Source organism: Sparus aurata, chromosome 19 (genome assembly GCF_900880675.1).
Source record: "Sparus aurata chromosome 19, fSpaAur1.1, whole genome shotgun sequence".
In the NCBI taxonomy this organism is placed as follows: Eukaryota; Metazoa; Chordata; class Actinopteri; order Spariformes; family Sparidae; genus Sparus; species Sparus aurata.
This window is the reverse complement of record NC_044205.1, coordinates 17,455,063-17,482,386: the sequence shown is the minus strand read 5'-3', so window position 1 is coordinate 17,482,386 and position 27,324 is coordinate 17,455,063. Positions and strand designations below refer to the sequence as shown.

Here is a 27,324-nt window from a genome sequence, read left to right as displayed (position 1 = left end):
TATAACGAACATACAGCAAGTTCCCAAAATATGATTGGACATTATAATTTGATTGACTGGCATTAGGCCCAATCATCAGATGGTATTCTGTTACACCTCAAACACAATTGCTGACTTTGCCTGTCAATCAATATAAATGACCAATGGCGGTGTAACATAGTCACAACCTAGCTATTGTAATCTGTGTAATCCAATTGGCTAAAGATGTATTCCATGACTCTTCCCACATTTCTCCTGCAGTGGATGTCCGTCAGAAGACAAGTTGGAAAAAATTAGAAAAGTTGTCAACCAGCGTCAGTCACGGTAAGTTGGTTTGAAACTCACACAGAACCGACCTCCGTATGTGAATATACCGTTTAAACATTTATTCTGGTGTCACACCTTTGGTCTACATAGAAGTATGCGTGTCTTTGGCGTATCCTAAAAAATGTCGCTAAAGCTGGCTGGAGTTAGCTAGCTTGGCTATCGTTGCTAGCATCAGTTAGCTGTTCTGCCCGCTAAATGTAACATCCACTCGTTTAATTTAGCTGAGCTAACCGTTAGCCTGTCACAACCATACTAGCTGACATCTGTCACACAACGATTAAGCGTTTCTTGTCCTTTATGTGAACTCATGAAACCAACAGACAGCGGTAGATAGTATCTTGTGAATATCGTGCCGCATTAACCGAAACGCTGGATAGACAACGCTAGTAAGTACTGATGAGAGAAATAGAAAGTTACGTTACTTAATTAATTTCAGTGTTAAACTAACGTAGTGTTACAGCATACAGTCGGACTAAAAATGGCAAATCAATGTTGGCTGTTAATTATAACTCTACCAAGTTCAATCTCTGTCTGTAGTACCTTTGTTTGTTACTATTTTAGCTAACGTTACCATCCATTTGCACTTGGTCGCTGAAATGGCCCAAATCAGGCTAAATCATCTAAACATAAATGTTTTTAAGTAAGTCTTGTAAAGCTTGTAATAACTTGTATTTACTTTGTTGCCAGTTTGACAGTTGTATTACATGCCCTACTTGTTGGGAAATGAATGGTAAACTTCGTATTCCTCATTGGCAGCAGTGATTACATTGGACAAATTACTATAAGCTTTTTAAAGTCAATACAGGTCAACACTACTAAAGCCTGAGACATAATCAGTGTATTGTACTGGAGCATTTTAACGTAGGATTACATTGTAGAGACTTAAGGCTCCTCAAGAAGTTATTGTTGGTCTTAAGTTTTGGGATTCAACTTGAATGTATCACTTTTGTTTCATGTTTCTTCTAGGTGACCATTTGGTGATGATGCCTTTGGTGTCAGGGCACGTGTCTACCTGCCCTTTTGAAACACATCAACAGAAATGAGTAAAGATCATGCACCGATTGAAATGGACCTGGTATGTGAAAGTCTATGTTGATATCTGGGATTAATATGTCTGATAAACATTCTTTTTCCAGACATTTTGAAATTTGATTTTGTAGTCTTGAGCACATTTCTACCTTTTTTATTGACTCTCAACTCAAAGCCTATTGTGAAGGTCTCTCAGTTGCAAGCTCTGATAAGTACCAACCCTGACTTGTGAAATCTGCCGGTGTTCCCACGTGTTTCTAGCTTGTGTAGACTGCAAGTTATTTAATGAATTAACTTTAAACGACAGAATTTGGAAAATATTTTTTTTTTCTTTAATTTGTGACTTAAATTATGTGTTTCAACTTCTGTTTTGCAGGCCTTTGGTTCAGCTAAGCCCTATGGGTCCTCAAGAAGTATTGTGAGGAGGATAGCTGCTAGTCTTCCTCTTAAACCCTGCCCCAGGGTTCATTTTCAGGTGAGGGAAGGTTAGCAGAGTTTTTATAGTTTTGTCATTAAACAGACCAACTCTTATGTCTTTAAAATGTAGTGTGCATATTTTGTATTTTTAGATAATGGCACGTTGTCCTTCTTGTTATTCAATGTTTTTTTAAATAGTCACCTATGACACAGCCCAGTCTACTCTTCTGTCTTTCTGCCTATGTCTGCCACATACAAATCACACTACCTCTTCAACTTTTATTAACCCTGCTTGTCTGACTGTTTACATTTATGAACCATAAACAGTGGATGCCGTCATTATGACAGAGATATTTTGTTATCATCCAAGTTCTGACTGTTTGTTCAGAAGTTTTTAAACTGTTAACAATTCAACCCTTGACATATTTCAGATAAGTGGCATGACATTTTAAAACTGAATTGAATCTTATTGACTTTTCTGTCTCCTTCAACCCTGTGCCTTCTCTTTTCTTATTTTCTTCTGTCTCCAGCTCCCCCTCCCTAGCAATGAGGAATGCAGTATGTCTGCTTTAGGTCAGTTTTTTCAGCAATCCTCAACAACCTCAAGCTGATGAAAGACCTGTTGAGCTTCCTGAACCTTTCATTTACAACCTGTAGATCTTCTCCTCACCCTTTACCTCTGAACTGCCCCCATTTTTACTTAATTAGTTGCTTTTACTAATTGCTGAAATGCCGTGTTGTGCTGTGTACTTGGTTGTGCTCTTTTCCATGACAAGTTTTTCTGTTTAAATGTTAAACGTGGCATCCTTCTCTAACAGCTTCATCCATATACTGAGGATGCTGGTGTCTTTAATGGCGCTAGGAGGCACAATGGTGTTGTGGCCTCTCTGGCTGATATTGCCTGGATAGACAGGGATGAGGATGACGAAGACAACCTGGGCAAACCCAGGTGGGAGCTCAATTTTATAAGCAAACCTCTTCTAAAGGAGAATTGCACTTTCGTGTGTCATAATTAAGCTTGCTACTATGAATTGTGTGTAGAAAAGATGATTCTCCTTTTCACAACAGGTCAGGGATCCCACAAGGACTCGTTTTCCGAGCCCGCGAGCCTCATTCCCAGAGAAAACCCTTCACCCGCCGGAGGTCACTGCCTAGTCTGCATGAGGGGGCTCTGGATCCCCAGGGACAAACAGTCGCCAACGATGAGGCCTTTCAGAAGATCAGTGTGCTGGAGACTGAACTTGCAAAACTCAGAGCACAGATAGCACAGATCGTGTTGGCTCAAGAGAAGAGCGCACAGCCAGGTAAATAAACAGACTTACTCTCTGTGTTTGGTGTGAACACTGACGGGTTCTTCTCTGCTGTAGTTACATGCATTTTACTGTAGATGGCAGCAGGATTATACATGTTCCACAGCTTTGAGCTTTCTCTTTCCTTTGTTTCACCTCAGCTGCTACCATAGGAACACCTCCCCCTCCACCCTCTGGCTCCCTGCCTCCCCCTCCCCCTCCTCCTCCTCCTCCACCACCACCACCACCTCTTCTAGGTCTCCAGCGGACATTTTCTGCGATAGACTTAATAAGGGAGCGCAGAGGGAAGAAGACCGAGGGACAGACAACTTTGGATCCAAAGCCAGCAGAAATTCCCAACATGCTTGATGTCCTGAAAGACATTGGCAAAGTCAAGTTGCGGTCAGTTAAGAGGTAGGAGTCTGCTTTAATAGTGGACGAATCAAAATGCATTCAGAAACATTGGAGAGTGGAGCATTGAGTTTCTTTTTTTCTTTTCTTTTTTTTGTGGAAGCTAATAAATATGTGTCCCTGCTAACATTGGTGTTTTTTTTTGTTTTTTTTCCTGTCTTGATTTGAATGTTTATGCTCCATAGTCGTCCAGTGGAAGTTGATGCCAAATTGAAGTTTAACGAGCCGGCGGATGCTGCAACTCTCATCGCAGAGGCTCTGAAACGCAAGTTCGCCCACCGTTATCGACACAACAGTGAACGAGATGACAAGGAAGAGTTCAGTCTTCCTGTTCCGGACGTCAAACCTCAAACTGATACCCCTTTGGTGAGAGATGTTGCAGTTTTAATCATTGTTATATAAAACAAGCCACCGACTCAACAAAGTCTGCCATTAATTCATCCTTTACCTCCGAGGTAGGCTGTTCTTTTCTTAACGTGGGACTTCAAGGGTCTACTCTAACATGTTCTTTTGTCAACAGACTGAACTCATCTAAGTGGTTTGCAGTGTGTCATGTACTTGTTTTGTTCTCTGTCTGCTTTCACAGTTCGGGCAGCACATGTTGAAAAAAACTGGAAAAAAGAAGTTGGTCTGAACAGGTGATTCTGAGCTGGAGGTCCAGATGTACCATGGACACTTTGAAGTGCCTTATCAACCTTTTAATATTGTCTGTTTCTGTGGAAGGATAAGGGATTCTGCCTGAAATAGATGACTAGTCTGCTTCAAGTATCAGTCATCTCATAATGTTCCATCTGACATCATCTTGACCATCCGTTTTTGCACTTTTATAAGTTATAATATTAGCTTTTTCTTTTAGAAACATGATTTGTTTTATGTTTAACTGAATGGTTTGGTTTTTTTTTGCGTTGAATAGTCTGAATTTATGTCCATCACAGTCCTCAGCGAAAATGTCGGAGGCATGAGCGCATCTTTAAGCAACACTACAGAATAGTTAAATGTTATCGGTTTTATTGTTCAATCATCACTTTGGATTTTGTTGAACTTTTGTTGCACATAACATAGTTGGTCATTTCCATTCTCATGGGGTTTGTGAAAGCCAGACAGTTCTTCTACCATTAGAAGAAAGGGAGCACTTTCTTACTCGTGGAATATTGTGTTGTATTGTTTATGTATGTATCATGGCATGTAGATTAATTTATGATTGGGATCCTTTTATTTATGTCGGAGTTAAAATAGGTAATTAGGTTTTGAACAGGTAATTATGTTGTAGATTTTCCTGTCGTTAATTCCAGACAGGTTTTGAAGAGTTGTGTACTCTGTTGAGCCTGTGTAAGTTGGGTCCCAGTTGCCAGTCTTGCCAGGACTTGTATGTGTTTTGCTGGTTAAAATAAATGTTTTCTCAGTTTTAGTTGACATTATTTATCTCTGTTCTACAATTTGATTGAAGGGCCAAAGACATTCCAGTTGTGCTCTGTGAGATTCTGCCTTTCACTGCCAAATGACCTTTTTCTGTGTCCTAATTGGGATACTACTGTAACTGTTCAGCAAAGTTCATATTTCTAGATTATTGACGGTACAGTTACATGAGTAATGTTATTTTGCTTTATCAATACTTCTCTTGATAAGATTGTCCTTTTATCAGAAGCACGTAAGACTCACAGTTCAAAATCATCAAATACATACTTGTTGTGGTTAACTATGTATTGACAACATATTTTAGTCATGGGTCCTAAGGCACCCACTGTTATCAGTATCCCAAAGGTTTAAATGAGGCTTTTGTGCCAGCAATCTTCACATTTTCATGCCTCACTTTGAACTTGTGTCTCAGAAAATGAAAACTACTGTCATACAAGTACTTTGTTCCAAGTGTCTGATTGCAGTTGTTCCCAGTTTTGTTCACTATGCCAGTGTAGTTGCTGCTTCCACACAACTCTACTAGTATTACCTTTTTATATAAAGGGAAGGTGTGTCAGTACCAAGTGTTCAAGGTTTTGTAGAAATGTCTTCCATAAAAACTATTCACTTGAATTGTTGAATCTCTAAATAAAAGTTTATTGTCTGCCTCACTTGGTCAAGTGTGTATTGTCATGGTTGAGTTTTAATAAAAGTCTTTGAAACCTTTAAAAGTTTGTGACTTTTAGAGAGAAAAAAAACAATATATTGAAAGTTTAGACACGTGTTCCTGTAAAGTGCTTGATATATTTAGCATATATGTATAAGCAAAAAAAGTGACATTCTGTCTATATTTTTTGATTTAACATTAGTAAACAGGTCCCGTTCTGCTGTCTGTGTGTCTGTCGCAGTTGCTCGTTGTTGGTTGTGAATGCTTGAGGCATTACAATACCTCAGCCCTTAATAAATTACATGAAGTTCCACCTGCCAGCAAAGCTGCCTTTCATATTAAATTTTATGAAAACATACATCAAGCAGACTTAAAAGGCAGAAGATATAAATAACATTAATACAGAGCCCCTGGAGTCCCGAAGCTTTTTTTTATTTTCCCCCAAGATTCATACTTTAATGGCGCATTGAATTTAGCCCGGCGTTAATAGTGACGTCACAGCTGCGTCAGGACAATGACGTGTTTCACCTCTTTTATTTTGAAATATGAATATACATCATAGTCATTGATCATATGAGAATGGATGATTTATTGATTGACTGGTGTACTTATGAATTAATTCCCCCAAAACATTCGGTGTGAGTGGAAAATAATCGCATTTCTGTTCGCTATCAGTAACTATTTACTCGTATTACTGCAGCGTCACTTCCGCCAAAATGTGTGTGTGTTTGTTCGTACGTGACCGCGCGCGCGCGCGTGTATGTTTGTGTGCGTGTGTGTGTGTGTGTTCGTACGTGACCGTGTGTGTGTGCGTGCGGCGCGCGCTTTGATGTTCGTTCTATATGACGCATGCACCTAGATCAAAAGCTAAACAGTGACGCCATAGAATCTCGGCTCTATAAAAAGGTTATAGCTGGTTTACAAACTGACTTTTAGTTTATACTTGCCACAGGTACTGATCAGACTAGACCAGACCAAACACAAGAGCCAGAACTTAGAGCTATACACAACGAACAACACCCCACAACTTTCGGCGAGTTTCAAACCAGCTTGAGGAAAGGAATAGACATGTCTCTAGTGGAACAGTGCGGATCCCCGATGGATACCACCATCACTGTCAATCCAGGGGCTGTGAAGCCCATTGTGAACAAACATTTCGATCGAATCTCTGAAGTACAATGGAGCCTGTTGGCTGCTGGGATTTGTGACCCAGAAGTCGAAGCAATACTGACTGATATGCTCTGTGAAATCATACAGACGATCTCTGTGTCGGCTGTGAGCATAGTCTTACCAATGTTTCAGGAGCGTCTACGGAGTAATGCTTCCCAGGATGAGATAAATTCAGCTTTGGAATATGTCAACACTCAGCTGGGAGAGTCCCTCATTGGTAGTTTTGCTGAAGTTCTTCACGTCTCACCGGAAAAATGTGAGAGTGTAGACAAGCTGACAGAACTGGTTGAGGAGGAAGTTTCACTAAAGGTTGCCACTGCTGTATCTCTGGCCATCAACAGCCCGACTTTGCAGCAAGGGTCTGCCATTTTTGTCTCGGGCACCATGTCCAGCACAGAATCTCATTGTCAAATGGTGAGTCATGTCACCAAATGTCTGAGAGGTTTTATGAATAAGATGACATCCAGTTGCCTATGCTGTTTGTGCCCAAACAGTCCTGAACCTACAGCACCGACCCTGGAATCAGAGATACTTGAATCGCCTCAGAGTATGAAATCCGAGATTTCTGTTCCCTCAGAGGGATGTGAATCTTCTGAGAGAATGACATCCAAGATCTCTGTTGCCACAGAGAGATGTGAATCGTCTCAGAGCAGGAAATCAAAGATCTCTGTTCCCACAGAGAGATGTGAATCGTCTCAGAGCAGGAAATCAAAGATCTCTGTCCTCTCAGTGAGATGTGAATCATCTCAGAGCAGGAAATCAAAGGTCTCTGTTCCCTCAGCGAGATGTGAATCATCTCAGAGCAGGAAATCTAAGATCTCAGTTCACTCAGTGACATGTGAATCGCCTCAGAGCATGAAATCAAAGGTCTCTGTCCTCTCTGTGACCCAGGCTGTGGCTGAAATCCTTGACAAATGGTCCACTGCGACACAGGATACCCAAGAACAGGCTGGCTCTGTTCCCCAGAATCCCAGCCCCTCTTTGGATGCCTGTGATGCAGCGTTTGAAATTGTCCGCATTATAAGTAATAATCTTCATTATTCTGACAGCGGAGATGATGAATGTAACGAGGAGAGTAGCCCATCCAAACATCATTTCAGTTTGAGATTAATACTTAATAAAGTGAAAGAATTTTTTGCCTGCCGGGCCACACTTTCAAAGGACACCCCAGATGAAAACCTAGAAGAGCGCAAATGCAGATTTCTAAAGTTTTCAAAGAAACAATTTAAGAAAATATCATCAGAGCTAAAAATGACTCTTGAGAAAGAAGATCTTGCCTTTGGCGTGCCCCTCAGCCAGGATTCAGGGTCCCCTCAGCTGACACTCAAAAAAGGAGACGCCTCAGATGAAAGTTTTGATTTGCCAGGAGCTGCTTCAGAGTCTCCAAGACCGAAATCAGCGGCTGGCATTCAGACCAGCATGGTGCCATTAATCAGCTTACAAGAGAAGCGGCCCTCTTCTATAGAGTTTGATTCGATCAGAAGTGCTGTTGAGACCTTGTTTGATATCTCCAACCTGCCAGAGGAATCTGCACCACGGGCCAAGGAAAGCCTGAGAAACCTGGCTAAGCAGCTTTCAAAAGACTTGACTGACGAAATGTATGGTCATGTCGCGGCTGTCGGCATAGATCAAATTCCCTCAAACCCACTGAGAAGAAGTGTCTCTGACCCTGTCATTATTCGTATTGGGGAGAGGGTGAGCCCTGCTCTGTTCTACCCTTCTCTTGAAAGTAGGTATGTCATGATAGAGGATTCAGTGGGAAAGTTCTTGCAGCAGATGTGTCTCTGGGTGGAAAAGGAGCAATCAAACCAGACAAGTGACAGTGTGAAAGTGTCTGGTGCACTAGGTGACATCAGAGACCTAATCCAAGAAACTGTGACCCCACCAAAGGAAAACAACGCCACTGTGCCAGAGTCCCTTGGAGCCAGCAACAGCCAGAGTAAAACACCCAGTTGTTCAACTCCAGTCACAGTGTTCAATGGTGATTCAGCGAAAGACAGCCAGAGTAGAGCAACCAGTTGTTCAACTCTAGACTCACTACTCGGTGAAGATACATTGAATTTCTTCCGGAGCAGAGCAACCAATTGTCCAACTCCGGTCGAACTATTCAGAGTCGATTCATCGAAATCAGTTAGAGGACTCTCAGCAGAGGCAACTGGCAGCTCATCTCGTGTATCAGAGAGGACAACTTACAACATCATCACAGCTCTGCTCATGAGACTCATCATAACTGAGGCCCCTAAGCATGTCAGAAAATCCACTCAGAAAAAAGACATCGAAACCATCATTAAGCGCCTCTCAGAAGTGGCGCGGGAAAACATCAACATCGGTGACTGTGACATCAGAAAAACTAACAACAACATGACAAAAATCAACAAGGCGGTGATCAGGGACCTTAAGAAGGAGTTTGGCTCTTCTGAACTGCTACTGGAGGCTTCGATGGCAGAAAACAATTCAGCTTTTAATAGAGCTGTGATTAAGTATCTGAAGATTCACCTGGATGAGCTCTACAGACCAAAAAGGTCCGCTTTTGCCCGGTTCTTTATAAAGGTGGGAAAAGCTTTGACCAAACCCTTTAGGTGCTGCTTCTCTGACAGTAGCAATGACTGAATAACCATCTCCAACTTTGTCACCACCCCCGCAGCAATGCTTGCAGCAGTCATCTCGAAGGAAACAGGTTCCCAAACTATCACACCTTCCATCTCATCTGACTTACAGTTGGTCAGATGAAGTGGAAATTAGTTACGGAACTACAGAACTTCTTTCCTTCAAGATGAATGGCTTCAATGGCCCCTTCTCACAGCGATGGTCAGGGTTGGATTCCCAGCCTCGATCCTTACTCTGTGTAGGTTCTTGACTCCCTTGGTTAGTAGGGTTTCCTCCGAGTTGCTTCGGTTCCCCGATTATACATTTGTATTATTTAAAAAAACGCTAACCAGGCCATTGAGGCAATGCATCATGGGCAGCAGCGATGACTAAATTACCATCTCCCTCTTTTTCACCTCCCCTCACTTCTTTAAAATCTTGAAGCTTGCTTCATTCATCTTGAAGGTAACAAAAGGTTTACAAACCATCACAACTTTCATCCCACCCGACTTGTAGTAGGTCAGAGTAGAGGGGTAGCTGTGGTCAGTATCTAGAGAACTTCTTTCCTTCAAGATGAATGGCTTCAGTGGACCTTTCCCACAGTGATGGTCAGGGTTGGATTCCCAGCCTCGATCCTCAGTCTATGTAGTTTCTTGACTCCCTTGGTTAGTAGGGTTTCCTCCGAGTTGCTTCGGTTCCCCAATTATACATTTGTATTATTAAAAAAAAACGCTAACCAGGCCATTAGAGGAGAACTTCGGCCGTTTTTAACCCATATCCCTGTTGATCGAGGTTACCGAGTGCTGTCATTAGGAAAAATAACGAGAACATTTGGCACAATATTTACCGAGTATCAGAACTGCAGTTAAAGCGAACCTATGGGGGCAGACATAACCAAAAGTGAAACTTAAGGATGTCTGCCCCCATAGGTTCGCTTTAGCTGCCGTCCTGATATCTTGTCAATATTGTGCAAAAAATTCGTTATTTTTCCTACTGACAACACTCCCCTCACTTCTTTAAACATCACAACTTTCATCCCACATATAAAATAATAAAAATCAGACATAACAATATTAAAAATAAAATAATCAAATTTAAGAAAAGAAAATGTTTGTATTTTTAAAATGTATACTCAAGCTGATTCAAGTGAATTTCGATTACTTTTTTATTAATTATATACATACCTGGTAACAACACACATTTTGTTGGTACATGTTGTTCCATTGTTCAATTAAAAAAAAAAAAAAAGGTACATAGTTTCCAAAGTAAATCAAGGTCAATTTTGTGGCACTTTGAGCACAACAAGCTGGGACAATCCTGTGACTGAATAGGTGTAGCTGGATCCTCCCTCAATACTTGAGAAAAGCATCTGCAGGCGCTTGTCATCTCCTCCTGGTGTCAGCAGGTGGAGCTGGGTCCTCGCTGATGTGACATCACAAGTAGACCATAAGTTTCTGTGCTGCTGTATAAAACCTCCAAAGCATGCATGTAAACCATCTGCAGGGATTTTCCTGTTGATATTTTTCTGATACTTACCAATTATTTTAGCAGTACAACCTGTATACATTTGTTATTTTAAAAGTCTAAATTGACTTTTCATGGCTGTCATGTCCATTAACCCAGAGGGACAAGGACTCTATTTGTCTTTTACTAAAAATCAAATATCAATATTGTTCAAGGTATTGTGTCAAAGTAAGAAATGTAAGTATTGTGACAACAGTAGTCGACAGGCATGGCAACACACTCAACCAAAGAATGGAAGTCACTTGTAGCAGCTTTAACCTTGATTTGTGTCTCAAACGTTCCATCTTGGGTCCTGGAAGTTGAGAGAACTGAGCCTGGGAGAAAAAAAAAAGAAAGGTGTAGGGACCCTTCTTCATTTTGAATTGCTTCCAAGTAGTTAGGACAAGTCAAAGGCAAGGGAAAAGTTGCCCTAGAAAGATTAATAAAGGCTTACTTAACTGTGTGCAAGTCAAAGAAACATTTGTCAACAACAGGTTTTATTATTCAAATTGTAACTGCAACAGGCATGTATCAAAAAGGTCAATACAGCAAAGCCTTTACAAAATCTGGCTCGACACTTAAGTCTTCCCAAAAATGGCTGTCGCAACAAATTGTAAACAGTTTTATCAACAGTCTTACAGCACTTACAGCAAAATACAAATCAGCTAAAGTAAGAAAAGCACCTGTTATCTTTCAAAATGTTTAAACACAAAACACAATTTGTGCCACTGTACAGAATCAAAGTAGACAAACCAAACACAAAGATATGGAATGTTCAAAGTCACTCGGCCATTTTTGTTTCCGTACAAAAAAAAAAAAAAGAAGGAAAAGGACAGCTGGAGTTGTTCCTCACAACAAAAAGGCAAAGGGATCGGACAGTGCATTCAAAGACAAGCACACCATGCACTTGATGGGAACAGGAGCTGGTTTGGTCACTTAGCATAGTTTGTGCATAGTTATAAGGCATCAATCGAGCAGTCCTTTAGGTTGCATGTGGCTGAGAGAGACATTCTGCGGAGAGGGAGAGTCTCCTTCAGTAGATCCTAGACAGGGAAAAAAAAAACCCCCCAACAACCTTGCATCGCCTGCAGTCACCTTCCTCCCCCTCTCCCTCTCGAAAAGAGACTGGCAAAACCCCTGAGCGAGTTGAGTTGCGTGGAGTGGAGTTCCAGGTGAGATGCATGTGCAGTGAGTAACTGATCTCCAGTCTGGGAGGGAAGTTCAACCAGCACTGGAAGAGTCGGACACATCATCAGAAAAGGACTAATTTCTACAATACCTTTCGCGGGGTCTCTCTGAGGTGTCACGGAGACGAAAGCTGCACAATCCAAAACCAATCGTTATTTGGGAGTGCAAGAACACATTGTAGCACAGGTGGAGTTACTTATGGCATCTGGTGTGTTTGAATAAGGTTCTGCTCATGGCTTCAACAGTGGGATGACAGTTCAAACGAGTGGTTCTTCACATCTGTGCTTCGAAGGCAAACCGTGGAGCTGACGTGATTCACTTCAGTTCAAGGGAAAGAAACAACAAAACAAGGAGATGCGTAAACAGTCTTCGTAGAGGCAGCAAAAGGACTGGGCTTGTCACATTTTTTTTTCTTGTTATTTCTTTGTTTTTTTTTTTTACATGAGGAAGAATCTTCAATACAAATGCAACACGGCTTTAAGTCTTAGAAGGGTGTCATGTCTGAATACTCAAGTTGTCTCAGTCAATGAAGTTCGGATCATTCTTCAAATCTTTGTTTTCAAATGGCACTTCAAGATACCAGAAAAAAAAATTTCTTCAGTTCGTATACTGCTTTATCCTTAAGGTTCACCAACACAGAAAGTGGTGTGTTCAGTCAGTAATGCCAAAACTACAGTGGACAAATAAATAAAATAAAGCAAATAAAAGAAAAATACAGCAGTAGCCAAATGAGGTATCTATGTATTGCTCTATGCCAAAAGAGGAATTAAAAATTAAATAAATTAAATAAAATCAGTGGTTTATCAAGATGGGAGGCAAAAGCAACAAAACATAAACAAGTTGTTAGGATCAGGTGGGGCAGCGGCAGGGGGCTGCAGGCCGTAACATGCCCCACCCGGCCCCCAGTGTGTGGTGAGGCCCGAGGCCGGGAGGGTCAGGGGTCAGGAGGTTGAGGTGAAAGGGCACACGAGGAGTGTCAGGATTCTCTGCTTCCCTGAGGTATTTCTTTGGAGCTGGTTCCTCCTGTGTTGCCGTCTTTTCGGGCGGCAGCGTCTTCTACGTCGGTGCCGGTCGTGCTGGGCTCCACCTCCTCAGTGACGGAGGTTTGTTCCTGCTGTAGGCCACTCCAGCTGGCCTTGTTCAGCCCCATGTGGCCCAGCATGGTCTGGGACAGACGTGTGTCAGAGAAACGGGCCCACTCTGCAAACAGCGGCTCGGCCACGTACGTCATGAAGCCTGGAGGGGGAGAAGAGGCGGCAGATGAATATTGGGGCTAAAGATTACAGACCAGAGGTGGCAGAAATATTCTTGTACTGTAGTAAAAGTATCAATACCATGGTATAAAAATGATTTGTTACTAGTTAAAGTACAGTACAAGTACCTCAAAACTCTTACCAATGTAAAAACAAGCTATATGTGACTGAATATGTGCTATATCTGAATACAACAAACAAACAACACAGATACTTGCCCATTTGAATGTTGCCGACTGTGTTGGCCACTCTGTCACAAAGTGGGCTGACTTCAAGCTTGTGCTTCTTCTCAATGTCTCCTAGAAGAGCATAACAAACTGTTATTCATATGTAAGCTATTATATGGCATTATATGTTCTAATATTATAGAACTGATTGATAATAGAGAACAAAAGCACAGAAGAACTAAGGAATTAACGGTTAGTAATGACAATATAACAACTGGCAACAGGACAAAAAGAAAACCTTGTTGGAAGAACTCCTTGGTCACTTTCTCACTCCACTGTTTGCTCAGCTCCCAGGGTCTGCAGGGGTTACAGATGTCCGCACACTTTAGAGCCATCTGTACATGGTGGGCAGAAAAAAAACAAAATAAGAGCTCACAGTTTTTCCTGAGGTGCAGGAGTTGTGTGGGGTGACCGAGGAGGACACTGACCTGCAGGAGAAAGTGACGGTGGCTGGCGTTGCTCAAGCACAAGTTCTCCTGGTCCAGGTGCAGGCGAAACTTAGACAGGTAATCGTTCTGTCTGCTGATGTCCGTGGCCAGGATTAAGGAGCCCAACTCCCTCTCCATGTTCAGGCTGAAGGGTCAGAAAGACAAAATGATCAGACTATTAAGCACCAACTGTGGTATCCGGCGTCATTTTCTCTGTAAGACTGAGCAGATATGTTTTTTGAAACATATATTATCTTTCAATAAGAGCTTTCTAATGTGGTGTTTGACAGTTTTCTTGGTGCACTCAGCATCAGTGCCGTGTCAGACTGACCTGTCTTCAGCAGGTAGATGGGAGAACAGCCCAGTCTCTCTGAGCAGGCCCACTGCCGACTTCCAGTGGTGGTTTTCCAGAACTGAGGTATTCTGCATATTGAAAAGTGTGCACGGAAGATTTCATTTAATAAATCATATGATTTCATCCCCTACTGTACTTTCAGGCTAAGGAGTGACTGTTTTGTGGTTTTACCCTATAGAGTGTAGCTAGATAGTGGTCAGTCTTGATGAGGAAAGGCTGGTTGACCCCTGGATGGTCCAGGTCATGTGTGGCGGCTGCTAGGAGTCCCAGCAGGATGTCACGGGAGGTCAGAGACTTGGCAAGCTGCAGTCACAACGAGCACAAAAATTATGATGAGTGATCATTAAAACACAAATACCACTCAAATGGTGTATTTCCAGGATAACAAAGAAAGAGTTAAAGGAAGTTTCTCAAGCCAAAAAGAACCAAAATGTCTTGTTTGCATTTCTCACCATGGGTTCCCGCATGTAGCAGTACATGGCCTGTGTGACATCCGCAGCGTGGATCGCGTTGTGGTAGGGGTTGTCGCTGTGGTAGTCCTCCTGGACCATGACCAGGAACCTCCAGAGTTTGACCATGTCCAGCTGGTAGAGCTCCACCAGGCCATACTGATTCAGCAGGTGGAAGGTCAGAGTGATCAGGCTGTTTCCTGAACAAGAAGACAAGCAGAGTGAGCGTTTCTTCTGGTTTGTGTATCTCTTTTCAGTTGTATCAAACAGGAGGAACTGCTGTTATAATGGAAAACATCATCAATCTATTTGCCAAGGTGGTAATGTTTTCACCCACGTCTGTCTTTTTGTTTGGTTGGCTGGTTTGTTAGCAGGATCACACAAAAACTACTGAACGGATTTCATTAAAACATGGATGGAGGATGGGTTCCAGCCCAGAACAGACCCCATTCATTTTGGTGCAGATCCAGGATTTTTTTCTCAGTTTCACTAACCTTGCATTTATCGACATTTTTGTTTATCTGTCAGGGAACAATTAATGGATCTTGACCCAAAAAAAAACAGCAGGAGTATTTAGGTGGCTTGGGACTGTTGGGCGCTCTACTGAGTACCATTCTAGTTTTCCTGAATCCTGTCTAAACCTTCCTCGATCACCCCCTTCTTCATTTCCCATAACTACTTCTTTATGTGACTTTCATCCTTTTATCTGCTCCCAAAGTACTCTGGCACTGCAGCTGTTATCTCTTCCCATCCATTTCTCTATCTCCTGCTATTGAGTTACACAGTATATATCAAGACAGATGCGTGGCGAAACATATAATAACCAAGAACATACTTCGTTCTGCTCATGTCTGGTCTGACTCATGCCTCTCATTCATAATACAACATATCTTGTGTCTGGAGCCTCCTTTCCAATCTGTTGTACCAAGGCTACTGTTGGTGCAGAAGGATCTACTATATCATCTTACACCATAACTAGCACATGCAGTATTTTTAAAAATGGGGAAACCCGCTAAAAAAAAAAAAAAAAGAAAAATGGTGATTGACTATTATTTAAATGCCGGAAAAGGGGTGAACATTTGCTTGTCCATCTTTGTGTTTCCATCAGTGCTGATTGGAGGTGGAGCCAACAAATACTTGTGATACTTTTGAATGAATGGCAACAGTACCCTTTACCTGATGATGACATTGGATAGTTGTTAGCTGGGTTTAGAGTCTATTGAGCAACGGTTAAATCGCTGCATCTGAAAAATTACTAATACATTGTTGTGTACTTTCCCAAAAGCAAATGACAACAAAACAAACCAAAGACAGCAGGATTCTCTGATCTGTTTTCTCTCTCTTTCTCTTTTCAACATAAAATTCAGTGATTTATAATAGAGGTAATCATGAGACAGTAAATCCTCTGTGTCGGCCAGCATCCAATAGATGGCACCATTGGTAACACATTCAATCCAAGACTGGTTTAAAACTGGATACTCCTGTCAGCACTGAATCACTTCTGTTATCACGACTTTTAATTCAACTTCTTTCATCTGACCTACCGTTTGTCAACCTATCGAAGAGGAAAATGTCAAAGTTCCAGTTCCCGACTTTTTCCAGCATGCACTGTGAGAGAGGGAAAAAAGAAGCACAGGATTAGGGATGAGACGTCTGAACAAAGCAAATCATGTGCTAAAATGGTATCATTGTATAAAAAGGGTAGTGTCATACTCTGGCCTGTCCAGTGTAGTCTTCATCCAAGATGTGGAGGGGGATCTGCTGGGGGACTCCTCGCAGCAGACGGGACGAGTGCAGGTACCTCTGGAAGCTGAGCAGTCTGTGGACCCTCCTCTCCGGGGCAGAGCTCGCCGACGTGGACCCACAGCCCAGCCGCGCTGCGCACACACACACACACACACACACAAATTGACAAAAGATTTAACATTTAAAATATGTAACAATGCTTTTTGGTTGATGTTTCACTTCACAAGCTCATTAGGCTCAGAGAATCATTTTGGCTGCACAAACTCGGTGGGGATCTGACACCAACACAGAGATATACAAACAGTCGCTGCTGACACAGCCGCCCACTCGTAAGCCTTTCGTCTGGGATCACACAGCAGACATGCTTTGTCAGTGGTCTCTCTCTCTCTCTCTCTCCCTCACATCTAAACACACACACACACACACACACACACGCACAGAAGCTCTGTGTCTGAATAAACCGTGACTGCAATCCGGAAACACGTCAGCATGAGGACGGATTACTTTTGGGTCAAGATGTCAACACACATGTACACACACACCCGCACACACACACACACACACACACACGACCTCTTTGTAACCATTTCAGTTTTCTAAGTAGGTTTCACTGAGTAGGAAAACTGTTATTTTCTCACACACCTATTCACAAAGCTTTGATAAAAACAATCCTTTCACAAGGTGTACACTTAGACACACCTTGGTCGTTATCGTTATTTGAAACGCTGTGAAAGCACTGCACTAACATCTGTCAATCTCGCTGCAAGTTAACAAACTGTACTCGGAAGCTACAGTTTGATAATGTCTCTCGTTGTCAGCGAGGCTAGCGAAGTTGGGGTGATTGGCTGCGATTCATACTCACTGTGAAGAGTTCGGAAGTCGATGTACAGGTACGGGTGGGAGCTTCTTCGTTCCGGTTCAAATCCAACCTGACTTCTGACTCTCACATCTCCTAGAAGAAATCAGCACTTATTTCCTCAAGATTCATACGGCTTGAAAAAAAAAGTGTCTGAATGTGCTAGGCCGAAAAGTATTTACAAATGTTCTCGATTATATACTGGAATTTATTTTGCGCGAGTGCCACAAGGATGGACTTTACCACAGGACAATGAAGTGTCGCAAATATATTAATATAAGAAAACTAAAAAAAGTTTAAACCAGCCAAATGCTGGTAAAACATGCATGTGGCTAGAAGGTTCGCTTCACTTCACCAGTCACAAAGACTATTGAGTGGCTGGTAAAACTGTCACTAGGTATTTGGTCAGTGGACAGATGTTTTTTTTTGCACTCCACCAACACGACTGAAATCCTGTCTTCCATTTCAGCAAATCACAGTCCCAAGAGGAAAACAGAATATTTAGCATCGTAGAAGGTTTTTCTATCATAAAAAGCTGAAACAGATTGCAGTAAAATGCAAGGAACTTGTCAATTTGAGACAAAACTTTATCATCGACCATTTTGTTAGAAAACAGTTGAATTTTAGCTAGACGGTTGCTTCCAAAGCCTCATGGGAACTGTAGATCTTGAATGCAATTAAAATTATGAAAATTAATTTTGTGTATCCAGTACATAATTTAGGTGTATCCAGTAATACATTTTACAATTATCCATGAACTGTAAAAAGTAACAAAAGTGCTGACATCTTTAGTGCTTGTGAAACTCAAATAAATACAGAAATGAACATAAAGTTTTATTGAAGTATGATAAAAAACATTAATAAAAAGATATAAAACTTTACACTTGCTCTTTATACTATAGAACATTATCAGACCTGCTAAATTTCAGCCACACTAGTGCAACCAGTGACAATGTTTTGTAGCAAATTTCCAGGCACATGTGTGACCTAAATAGTTGCACCCTGGAGATCACTTCTTTCTTGTCCGTATAGGAGAGGATATGCGTTTACAGAAGCTTGGCTTGTGGACGGAAAACCCACCATCATGTTTCAGCTTTTTATAACAGTTAGGAAATCCAACGTATGCAAAGCACTGAAAGTCGAGCAGGATTTTCCTTCTTTATTGTCAAAATGTGGTAAAACCCATCATTTTGGTGCTCTAAAATAAGCGAGAGAGATTTTGTAAATACTATTGGACCCAAGTCTGGCGTATCCTATCCATGTGTGGGCACAGTCACGCACAAACACACACTCCCACGTCCCAGAAGAGAAAATTCAATGGACAGACATGTCAATCAAACAGCTGAGCATGCAATGCCATGTCAGGACAGTCTGATCTACTATTAGTACTCAAAGCCACTGAGAGTGACCTACAGTATAGTCTGTCTGTTTTAAGAAGTCAGGCAGAAGAACAGGGAGAGGCTCGGACAAAACAGACGGCAGCCGGCCTGCTAGTAGACTGCAGTCAGGAGCAGTGAGAGCACAGTGAGGTGACGGGATGGTGCTATGACACTGATGCAGTAAAATGCTGATGTGTCGTTCCAGGCAACACTCTATATGCGGCAAGACTATGTGGCAGTGTACTCGTCAAGGTGCTTAACGGTGCAATGGTATGTTTCCAGCATGGCACTTCTGAACGTGTCGCGTGTGCATTAGAATTAAAGTCAAAGCAATAACACAAGGGTTTTTACCCCAACCAGCATGTTACTTACTTGCACACAGCTGTTTGAATACTACACAAGCCCCTATCAAAATACCAGAAACTAAGAATTACAATTCAATCCATAACAATGCTCAACAGTATTTTGAAAAGTTGTTTGTGAAGTTGTTGGTATGATGATATGTGGAGGGTGAAACCGTATCGGTGGTGTGTCACGTGCAAAAACATAAATTATGATCAAAACACACTACAGTTCATGAATTTCTAAGCAGTTAGGGTGTGTGTGCCTGGATGTATATACATCTGTCATATCTGCAGATGCATGTGCCAGAGCTCAGCACGTGTGTGCGTGCGTGTGTGTGATTAGTGTGTTAGAGTCACAGGGTCCATGTTTCCCCTGTGGTGCATTAGTGCTGGCGCTCTGGGGTGTATGTAGGTCATGTCATTATAACTGATGCGGCGAAAGCTCTGAGTCCAGCTATTTGAAAGCACATCAGCATTAACTTGGCAGACTGAACCCTGGCCCAAGCAAACACCAGTCTGCATTAACATGCTTCTCCTCACACTCGATTTAATATAAAATCTACAGACACAGATGCTTTATGCCTGTGGCGTATGAGACTCCTATCATACTTAGCCAAGTAAAATGATTAAAAAGTTAAAGCTCCTTAAGTCAGCTCAATAAATTGCTGTTACTGTGACTGGACGCACGTGGCAGCAGTCGACTCATGGGCATTATAAAGCTGAGGAGAAACAAAATATAGCAATATTATGTGAACTATGTGGAGCTACAGCAAACATGATTCCAACAAAGACTTTCAGTAAGCCCTAAACTGCCCTGGCTGTTTTTAATGCTTCCTGCCTACTCACTATGCTTCACAGGAGCAATCTAATATCTATGAACGACACTGACAGGATATCACTCTGAGCAATTCTAGTTTCTTTCTTTCTGTTCACTGCCAGTCACACCATTCGATTTATGAATTGAGGGTGGCAAAAGTTGCACGGAGGGCGCATCTTTGCGGAGTAGTCTGATGTCAGGGGTACATCCAGGCTCTAATCGCTCCATTATCCCCAATAACCTTATTGATTAGAAAGCCAAGGCTGATCTGGCGGCTTCCTGGATGCATTTGACTCCATCTGCCTGGCAGAGCTCCAAGCTCTCCATCCTCTCATCCATTTTCTAAACTGCTTATCCTGTGTGGGGTGACCGAGGGCAGCACTGGGCAAATGGACACACGGGCATGTACAGCAACACAAAAACACACTCTGCTAATGAGTCCGTTTCTGGACACAAACGTGATCAACCTACACTTAACATTACAGATGCACACAACCCAAATCTATTCTGATTGAGGGATTACCAAAAGGCCAGGGATTGAGTGGACATGCACTCTCGTGTGTCCACAGCTCTTCATAATCTCTATATCCCTCTGTCCATTTCTGATCCAACCATTTCCCATCTCACTGCTTTTTAAGCCACTGTGTATTAAGGAAATGGATTCAAGCACAGGCAGAGATGTATGTGTGTGTGTGCATGTTTCTATTGAAAACACATGTGCTTGTATGCACTGAGAGTGGGGAAACACTTACCTAGCATACGGATGTACAGCGCCGTCTGGTCGGAGCTGTCGTAGGAGATCGCCCCTCGTCTCTGAACAAACAAAAAGAAACATCATCAACAAACTGCTATTACACCAATACAAAGTATGTCATTGCGATGATGTAGTACGTCCCACCAGCCCACCATCCTCTTATGTGATGTGGGGGGTATCACAACCCCATCTCCCCCAAACACACACACTTCAAAAAACATATAAACAGAGTTAAGCAAGTCGAGGGTGGTGCAATGTGGTGTCTACTGTTGGTTCTAATCTGCTGTGTGTGTGTGTGTGTGTGTGTGTGTGTGTGTGTGTGTGTGTGTGTGTGTGTGTGTGTGTGAGAGAGTGAGTGCAAACTGCTACACTGATAAACATGTTCCAGCTCCATATCATCAGCCTGATACGGCACTTCACTGCTGCTATCAGTCATGTGAGAAACACACATGTTATGTCTGCACACACACACGCAAATTATTTTGGGTCCCATCCAACGACATTTTCTGATATTTTGACTTTCCATTAACAGTCTGCTTCAAACAACACAGTTCACTGTTAGTACACTGTATATTGATGAAATGACTTCTCTTACCCGACGTCAGCAGGCAGACGCAATTTGAATGAATTTGAATTTGTATTTAAACTGACTTTAGTGAAACTGACATTGGGGACAATAGATGCGGTCCATCAACCTTCAGATCAATGCTGTTCCAAAAGAGCTGAGTATTTCATTAAACATAATGATATGAGTAAAATTTCTAGTTAGCATCTCTAAATTTATATTTTCTTCCCTGCAAGATCAATCTAAAAATCTAAACTCAACGCTGCAGGCAGACTTTATCTAAAAAGCAGCTACAGTTGTTAGCCCACCAACTTAAGTGACTATCTGGTAACTGTTATGCAATATAAAACGATCAAAATCTGAATTTGGACATTTGATTTGGACTTTTTCCACATGTGTTGCAAATCTTGGGGAGTCCCCTCACTTTCCATTTCACAAAATGTCTTTGCACGAATGAGAACGCAAAAACATCGGCCAGCAAGCAGCAAAGTTTATGTCATTGATATTACACCAGAAAAGTGTTTTTGAGAAAGCATAGCAAGTTCTCTCTTTAAAAAAAAAATTATTAACACCATAGAAAACTGCTAGGTTAAGTTGTAAACTTAACCGTGCTAACATGAACTTATTCTGTTGATAATCAAATGTAAAATAAAAACAAAAAAAACACAGTACTCTGCTGTTGCATGCTGCACATGCAAATTAAGGTGATGGCAAAATCTTCTTCCAAGCATGTCTTCCAAACACACGTCTAAACGGATACACAGAGGGAGAATGTTTGCTTTGAAAAATACCCAAATCCGTGTGAACAATGCCTGAGGGTGCTTCTGTTGACCTCGGAACAATTTGCCAAAATATGGGTGAAGATCCAAACAAATCAAACTGGTAAGTTGTCTGTTTCATCTTGTGTCTGCAGCACGATCCAGCGCAGCAGCGGAGCCTCGAGCACAGTGGTAGTTGTAGCAGGTATGATTGTGGTAACTGCATATTTGCTCTGTCGACTGACAGCTGCTCCGGGCTACACTGAGGTGCTGGCTCACCTCTCTGTGCACTCTGCACATCCCCACCCCCTCCAGCCCTACTCTCCCTTCTGGGGCTACCCTCGTCTAGGGTTTCCCATTCCACAGGCAGCGTGCATGACTGGCCAGTGGACACTGACGGACTCTGTCTAAGATCTGGGACCATTTAATGACAACCATCAACTGGTCACACCACAAACACAAACATTTGCAAACACAAATGGACACGCATGTACACTCATTACTTCATATACTTAGGATTATTGTCAAATCTCGTTCACACACACACACACACACACACCTGACACTGTCTGTCCTAAGCTCATGACAGACGCCAATCTAAAGCTAATATTTTACCTGCTAGCAAACAGCTCGACTCAGGCAGGGTAATCTGCAAGGCAGTATTTTAGTGTCAACAGGCCTCTGTGTTTACACACAGCACCAGTGGTTAGTGTGAATATTATAGATTGTGTGTATCTAGAATGGGTGTGCACGTTTGTGCGTGTGTGTGTGTGCTTGAAAGTGTGTAAGGGGATTGGTATCGGCTGTACCATGCGTGGGAACTGTATAATGCTGGCTCCATGGCTGGGAATGGAAGAGTGACCAGCCCTGCCAACACTTGCCCAAACAAACCTTTTGGCTAGAGCTTGCTGCAAACACACACACACACACACACACACACACACACACACACACACGCACACTCAAACAGGGCCAGCCACCAGTTGGCACTTAAGAGGATACTGGCATGTGCTCCCTTGTGAGTTGGTGAGAAGGAGGCGGCAGTGCAAACACTTTGTCAATGTCACATTCCCACTGCGAACGGTTGGGAAAGTCACGTTTTACCCTTGAAACGACCAGCCCACAACACATACACCTCGGCCACGCCTTGCAATGCCAAGTGCCAACACACACACAAAAAAAACATAGTGGTCCCGTCATGGTCCAACATGAACTCAAGCCCCTTTGAAAGCGCTGTGTTGTTTGGCATTTATGCTTCACAGCTGAAGGTAATGGGAAATAAGGGAGAGCAAAAGATGCAGGATGTAGAAGGACTTCATTTCACAGATGCATTGTTCATTTATTGACATCTACTTTGCAAGTTGTCCCTCATTGCACAGGCTTATCATACATTTTAATCATATGAAACAACAGGAATGTAGTCTGGCAGTGGTTAATCTTTTAGTCTAAGCTGCCTGCCTGATCTAAAAGGTTTTTCTGACTGCATCTTACATCACTTCGCAGTAGAACTTGGGACAGTTAGGGGGTTGTTTGTATTCCTGTTGCAACGACAGGACAATATTACTCCACATATGGAGCCTGAACCTAAAAACTTTTTGCATGTTAAGTTAATGTCAAAGCAAACTGACAAGCTCAATTTGCATCCTTCATGACAGAAGCCAGAAAGAGCTCAACATTTTGTACAGCTGCTTGACAATAAAAGCTTTCTGTAAGCCAGATAGCTTCTGGAAAGTTTCAACTATGAAGCAGCTGCAGGAGGTCATGACTTGTTATGAATCGACTGCGAGCTCTTTTGTTTGATGAAACCGTCACAGTCTAACAGTGGTTAGACTTAAAGATGCTGGCAAAAAGCAGAACTAAGGTGAATGTCAACCCACAACCTGGAGACATGTTGGTGGTTCAGTGCCCATATCACGTGTTCTGATCGTGGTTGTTCGTTGATGTGCCACAGCGAAGGTATCTAGCTTGTACAAACACAGATAACAACATCCGAGGCGTTATTTTGAGTTTATTGGGGGATATATGAAGCTTGGATTTGCATGTACGCCTCATTACCAACATTGTCAGTTATAAGAGCCATAAACTGAAAAGATATGCATTTTCCGTAGGACAGCTGTGTCACTGGCACTACAAACCGTGGCATTTCGTTTTTCATCACCAGTTGAAGCATGCAGAGTTGTGCCGCAGGAGATCGGGATGAACGTTTTTCAAAAGTTTGTGTTCAGCTCTCCACTTCCAGACATTTTGGGGAGTCGTGTTCAGTTACTGCCAGTGAAAACATTTCCTGATTTTGCAGCTTCATTATAAAAAGATAAAAAAATAACAGGTGGATTTTATTCTTATACAAAATAAAATGGGTGTATCCATTAATAGCCTGTCACTATAAATCACTTGTAGAGCTTTGTTAGTGGCGATTCTTCAATAGGGAGCGAGGAAGGGCAACAGCTGCTCCTTTAACAACTATTCAAGACGAGCGCATCATTAATTAAGTGGGTAGCCTTGCTGCTATGGAAATGCAAATGCAAACCCATCACATGTGTAAGGAAAATACCACTGGATGAGCAACGGCTCGATACAAAAAGGACTAAGACAAAGGGCTATCAAAGAATGAGATCATCATCCACGCCCCTATGACAAATCCTGGAAAGTGATGCAAAGACTTTTGTATTTGTAAATATATCTTATGATCAGACCAAGCATTATCATTAGAAAATAGGCATATATACACATGTATATGTGCAGCCGTAGCTTACTAGTACACAGCTGAGTGCTTACACAAACCCTTGCCTATTTTGCCACCTGCATTTTGTGAATGTACTGGTGTTGGTGAGCAGCTTACCTAACACGGTGAACACTTACAGTAAACACCATTGTGAAGGAATTCTTTACAAATTAAATTAATCATCAACTATTTCAAATTCAAAAAAGGCTAATTCCACCCAACTTCTTGAAACAATTTAAACAGGCACTGATTGGTCAATTGTAAGACAATGTATTGCCAGCTTTTGGAACAATGAATTTGTGACTTTTCAAGTTATAATGTGGAGCTGTTGATGGTTCCAGGTTCTTTTTTTTTCCTTTTTTTTAAAGAATTTTTTGGCATAGACACCTTTATTAAGCAGTAGACAGATAGGAAATATGGGAGAGAGAGGGGATGTGACACGCAGCAAAGGACCTCCGGCCGGAATCGAAACCGAGGGTCAGCTGCGTTTATGGCATGCGCTCTAACCACTCGACCACCTGCGCGCCGGTTCCAGGTTCTTAAATGTGAACATTTAATATTTTTTGTCATTAATGACAGTGATTGAGGGGTCTCTGGGTTGAGTGTTGGCTTGCCTGAGCATTTTTCAACAACTTTTGAACATTTTATAGACTCAACAATTACCTGTGAAAACAATCACAAAATGAATCAACAACTGCCTAAAACAGGCCCTTAGGTTACATTTAACCGATAAACAATGACCTAAAGTGGTTGCAGGCCACATTCTTTCTTGTGAACTTCCATAAAGCTCTACAAGTTTAACCTCAACTACTACTTTATTTTGGTGCGGATATGGAACATTGTCATCTGCTTTGGGAGCCTTTAACAGTACACCTGGAGTTTCAGCCCGTTGGTGTTCAGATCGAGCCTAATTCAGTTTTGTTTGGAGTTTACTGTCAGCAACAGTCAGCTCATTGTACTCCCTGCAATTCCATGTTAGCTCGTTTACATACGGCTCTGTTTCTTATCACAGCTTAGTCCCACTGCCTGAGGTTACAGCACTCAGGTTTCTGAGGTCAGGGGGTCATGTGATGTCAAAACTTTCGACTAGGTGTGTTACCCCAAGGCCTCAATGTTTGACTTTTTCCGACTCCTACACTTCAAAACAGATGCTAACGGCATAACAATGGTTCAAAAATGCGAACTCAAGTGACTTTACTGGAATCTGGTGATCATATGCGAGTAAAGGTGTGCTGAAGAACTGGTTTCTGTCCCCATTAACAGGAACCTTATTGTCATGGTGATGTTTAGTCAACTGTACTCTGTCTATGAGTTTGTGTTTATGTGTGTGTGTGTGTCTGTTTGAATCAAAAAGGCACTGGCCGAGTTGCAAGAACTCAAATTCAAAGCTGCCCAGTAGCTTTTTCAAACAAGTTCTCTTGTCATCATAGCATTGTGATTGAGCTGATATTGCAGTCTGACGCCCTTTGAATGGCATTCAACGGTCCAGTGCGCAGTGCAGCATACTCATACTTCCTTGTCTCAAGCATAGACTTCAAACCTACTTTTATTATGTCATTTAGCTGTAAAAAAAAAAAAAAAAAAATCTAGTCTTTAGCTGACGACAGGCTCAACTGCACAGTCAGTGAGTCAGCTGGAGCCAAGCAATGAGGAAGCCAGCAGTATTTCTATAAACTGTCATTTCAGAAACAAAGCAGTGCACACACGCAGATGTAAATTCCCGAGATAAAAGCCGCTGGACTCAGCACAGTTTTATAAACTGAAAGCTTCCTTCTGAGTTATGACCTCTTGCAGCGCTACGCTGTGTGGGACGGCACATTCCAGTAACTGAGTGCTAGGCCATAAACGCGGACAGGTTTGGATTGAGTGAGTACGTGTGTGTTTTTGTGCACCAGCCGTTGCATACACAAAAGCCCTAGATGGAGTCTACCTGCTGAAGGAGTGTTTTATGAGAACACTGTCCACTCTGACACACTCCAGCTGCAGTGAGTTTTTGAGAGAGAGGGCTGCTGGTTTGAGGGGAGGCACGGGGTGAATTGGCCCGATGCCTTAGCAAGCGAATGACGAGGCGGTGTTGTCACCAAAGAACAAAAGGAGCATGCTTGTCAAGCAGTAATATATCTGTAACCAATATTTATTTTACTGGCGGCGAGAGTGTCTTAAAATGATTTAAGCCTTCTTTACACACAGTGCTTAAAAGGGGCCTTGTATAAATGTGCTTTAAGCAGCGCTCTATGAAACAAGTAGAGTTAATGGGTGGGGGAAGGGGGAGACTTGCTCCATATTCTCACAGGCCATCTACCCCTGCACAGGAATTTCATTCATTTTTAAACATCATCCCCAGGCTCCAGTTGCTTCTCTGGGGCCAGCTTAATACCCCTCAACCCCCTTGGAAGTCTTAACCTTCTAAGGAGAGCAAACAAACCCATAGTTGCCAAACAATGCGCCTGTGGACAACTATGTAATGTTTAAAAACTAGCAACTGGTAAATAAAGTCTCCCTTCCTGTATAGGCTCATCTCATAAGTATGAAAGACTACAGTAAACATAATTAATATTCAGCCGGAGCGGTTGGCCTCTGACATTGTGTCCGTTAGTGTGTTGATGTGTGGAACCACATTCTCACGGCCGATTGCACTCAACACTGCAGCACAAAAACAGAATGGTCATGTGATAAGAGAGGCCCCACGCAGAGAGAGGCAGACAGCGAA

At 42.2% G+C, this 27,324-nt stretch overlaps 2 protein-coding genes and 1 long non-coding RNA gene across 7 annotated transcripts in view; 2 read left to right on the top strand and 1 right to left on the bottom strand.

Annotated features, from left to right (window-relative positions):
- Positions 1–174: 174 nt before the first annotated feature.
- mtfr1 (mitochondrial fission regulator 1) lies at positions 175–5,518 on the top strand. The gene is made up of 8 exons (XM_030399017.1): positions 175–303; positions 1,273–1,381; positions 1,712–1,810; positions 2,571–2,701; positions 2,821–3,056; positions 3,203–3,455; positions 3,638–3,818; positions 4,039–5,518. The coding sequence occupies exons 2-8, from the start codon at positions 1,346–1,348 to the stop codon at positions 4,084–4,086; spliced, it is 984 nt and encodes a 327-aa protein (XP_030254877.1). The 5' UTR covers positions 175–303; positions 1,273–1,345; the 3' UTR covers positions 4,087–5,518.
- A 5,735-nt stretch (positions 5,519–11,253) lies between these two features.
- pde7a (phosphodiesterase 7A) overlaps positions 11,254–27,324 on the bottom strand; it is a 30,366-nt gene continuing 14,295 nt past the window's right edge. For 2 of the 5 annotated variants that reach the window (XM_030397917.1, XM_030397913.1), the window contains 11 exons: positions 20,568–20,628; positions 17,282–17,371; positions 16,387–16,550; positions 16,218–16,281; positions 14,677–14,873; positions 14,396–14,527; positions 14,201–14,292; positions 13,870–14,014; positions 13,680–13,776; positions 13,433–13,513; positions 11,254–13,197 (listed from right to left, as the gene is read on the bottom strand). In XM_030397917.1, the coding sequence (XP_030253777.1) occupies positions 12,938–13,197; positions 13,433–13,513; positions 13,680–13,776; positions 13,870–14,014; positions 14,201–14,292; positions 14,396–14,527; positions 14,677–14,873; positions 16,218–16,281; positions 16,387–16,550; positions 17,282–17,371; positions 20,568–20,628 (1,383 nt within the window). In that variant the 3' untranslated portion in view covers positions 11,254–12,937. The remainder of the gene's footprint in view (positions 13,198–13,432; positions 13,514–13,679; positions 13,777–13,869; positions 14,015–14,200; positions 14,293–14,395; positions 14,528–14,676; positions 14,874–16,217; positions 16,282–16,386; positions 16,551–17,281; positions 17,372–20,567; positions 20,629–27,324) is intronic. The other 3 variants (XM_030397918.1, XM_030397914.1, XM_030397916.1) reach the window with 2 other exon arrangements.
- LOC115569795 (uncharacterized) lies at positions 14,011–16,385 on the top strand. The gene is made up of 2 exons (XR_003981630.1): positions 14,011–14,287; positions 14,403–16,385. It is a non-coding gene; the product is annotated as an uncharacterized LOC115569795 (long non-coding RNA).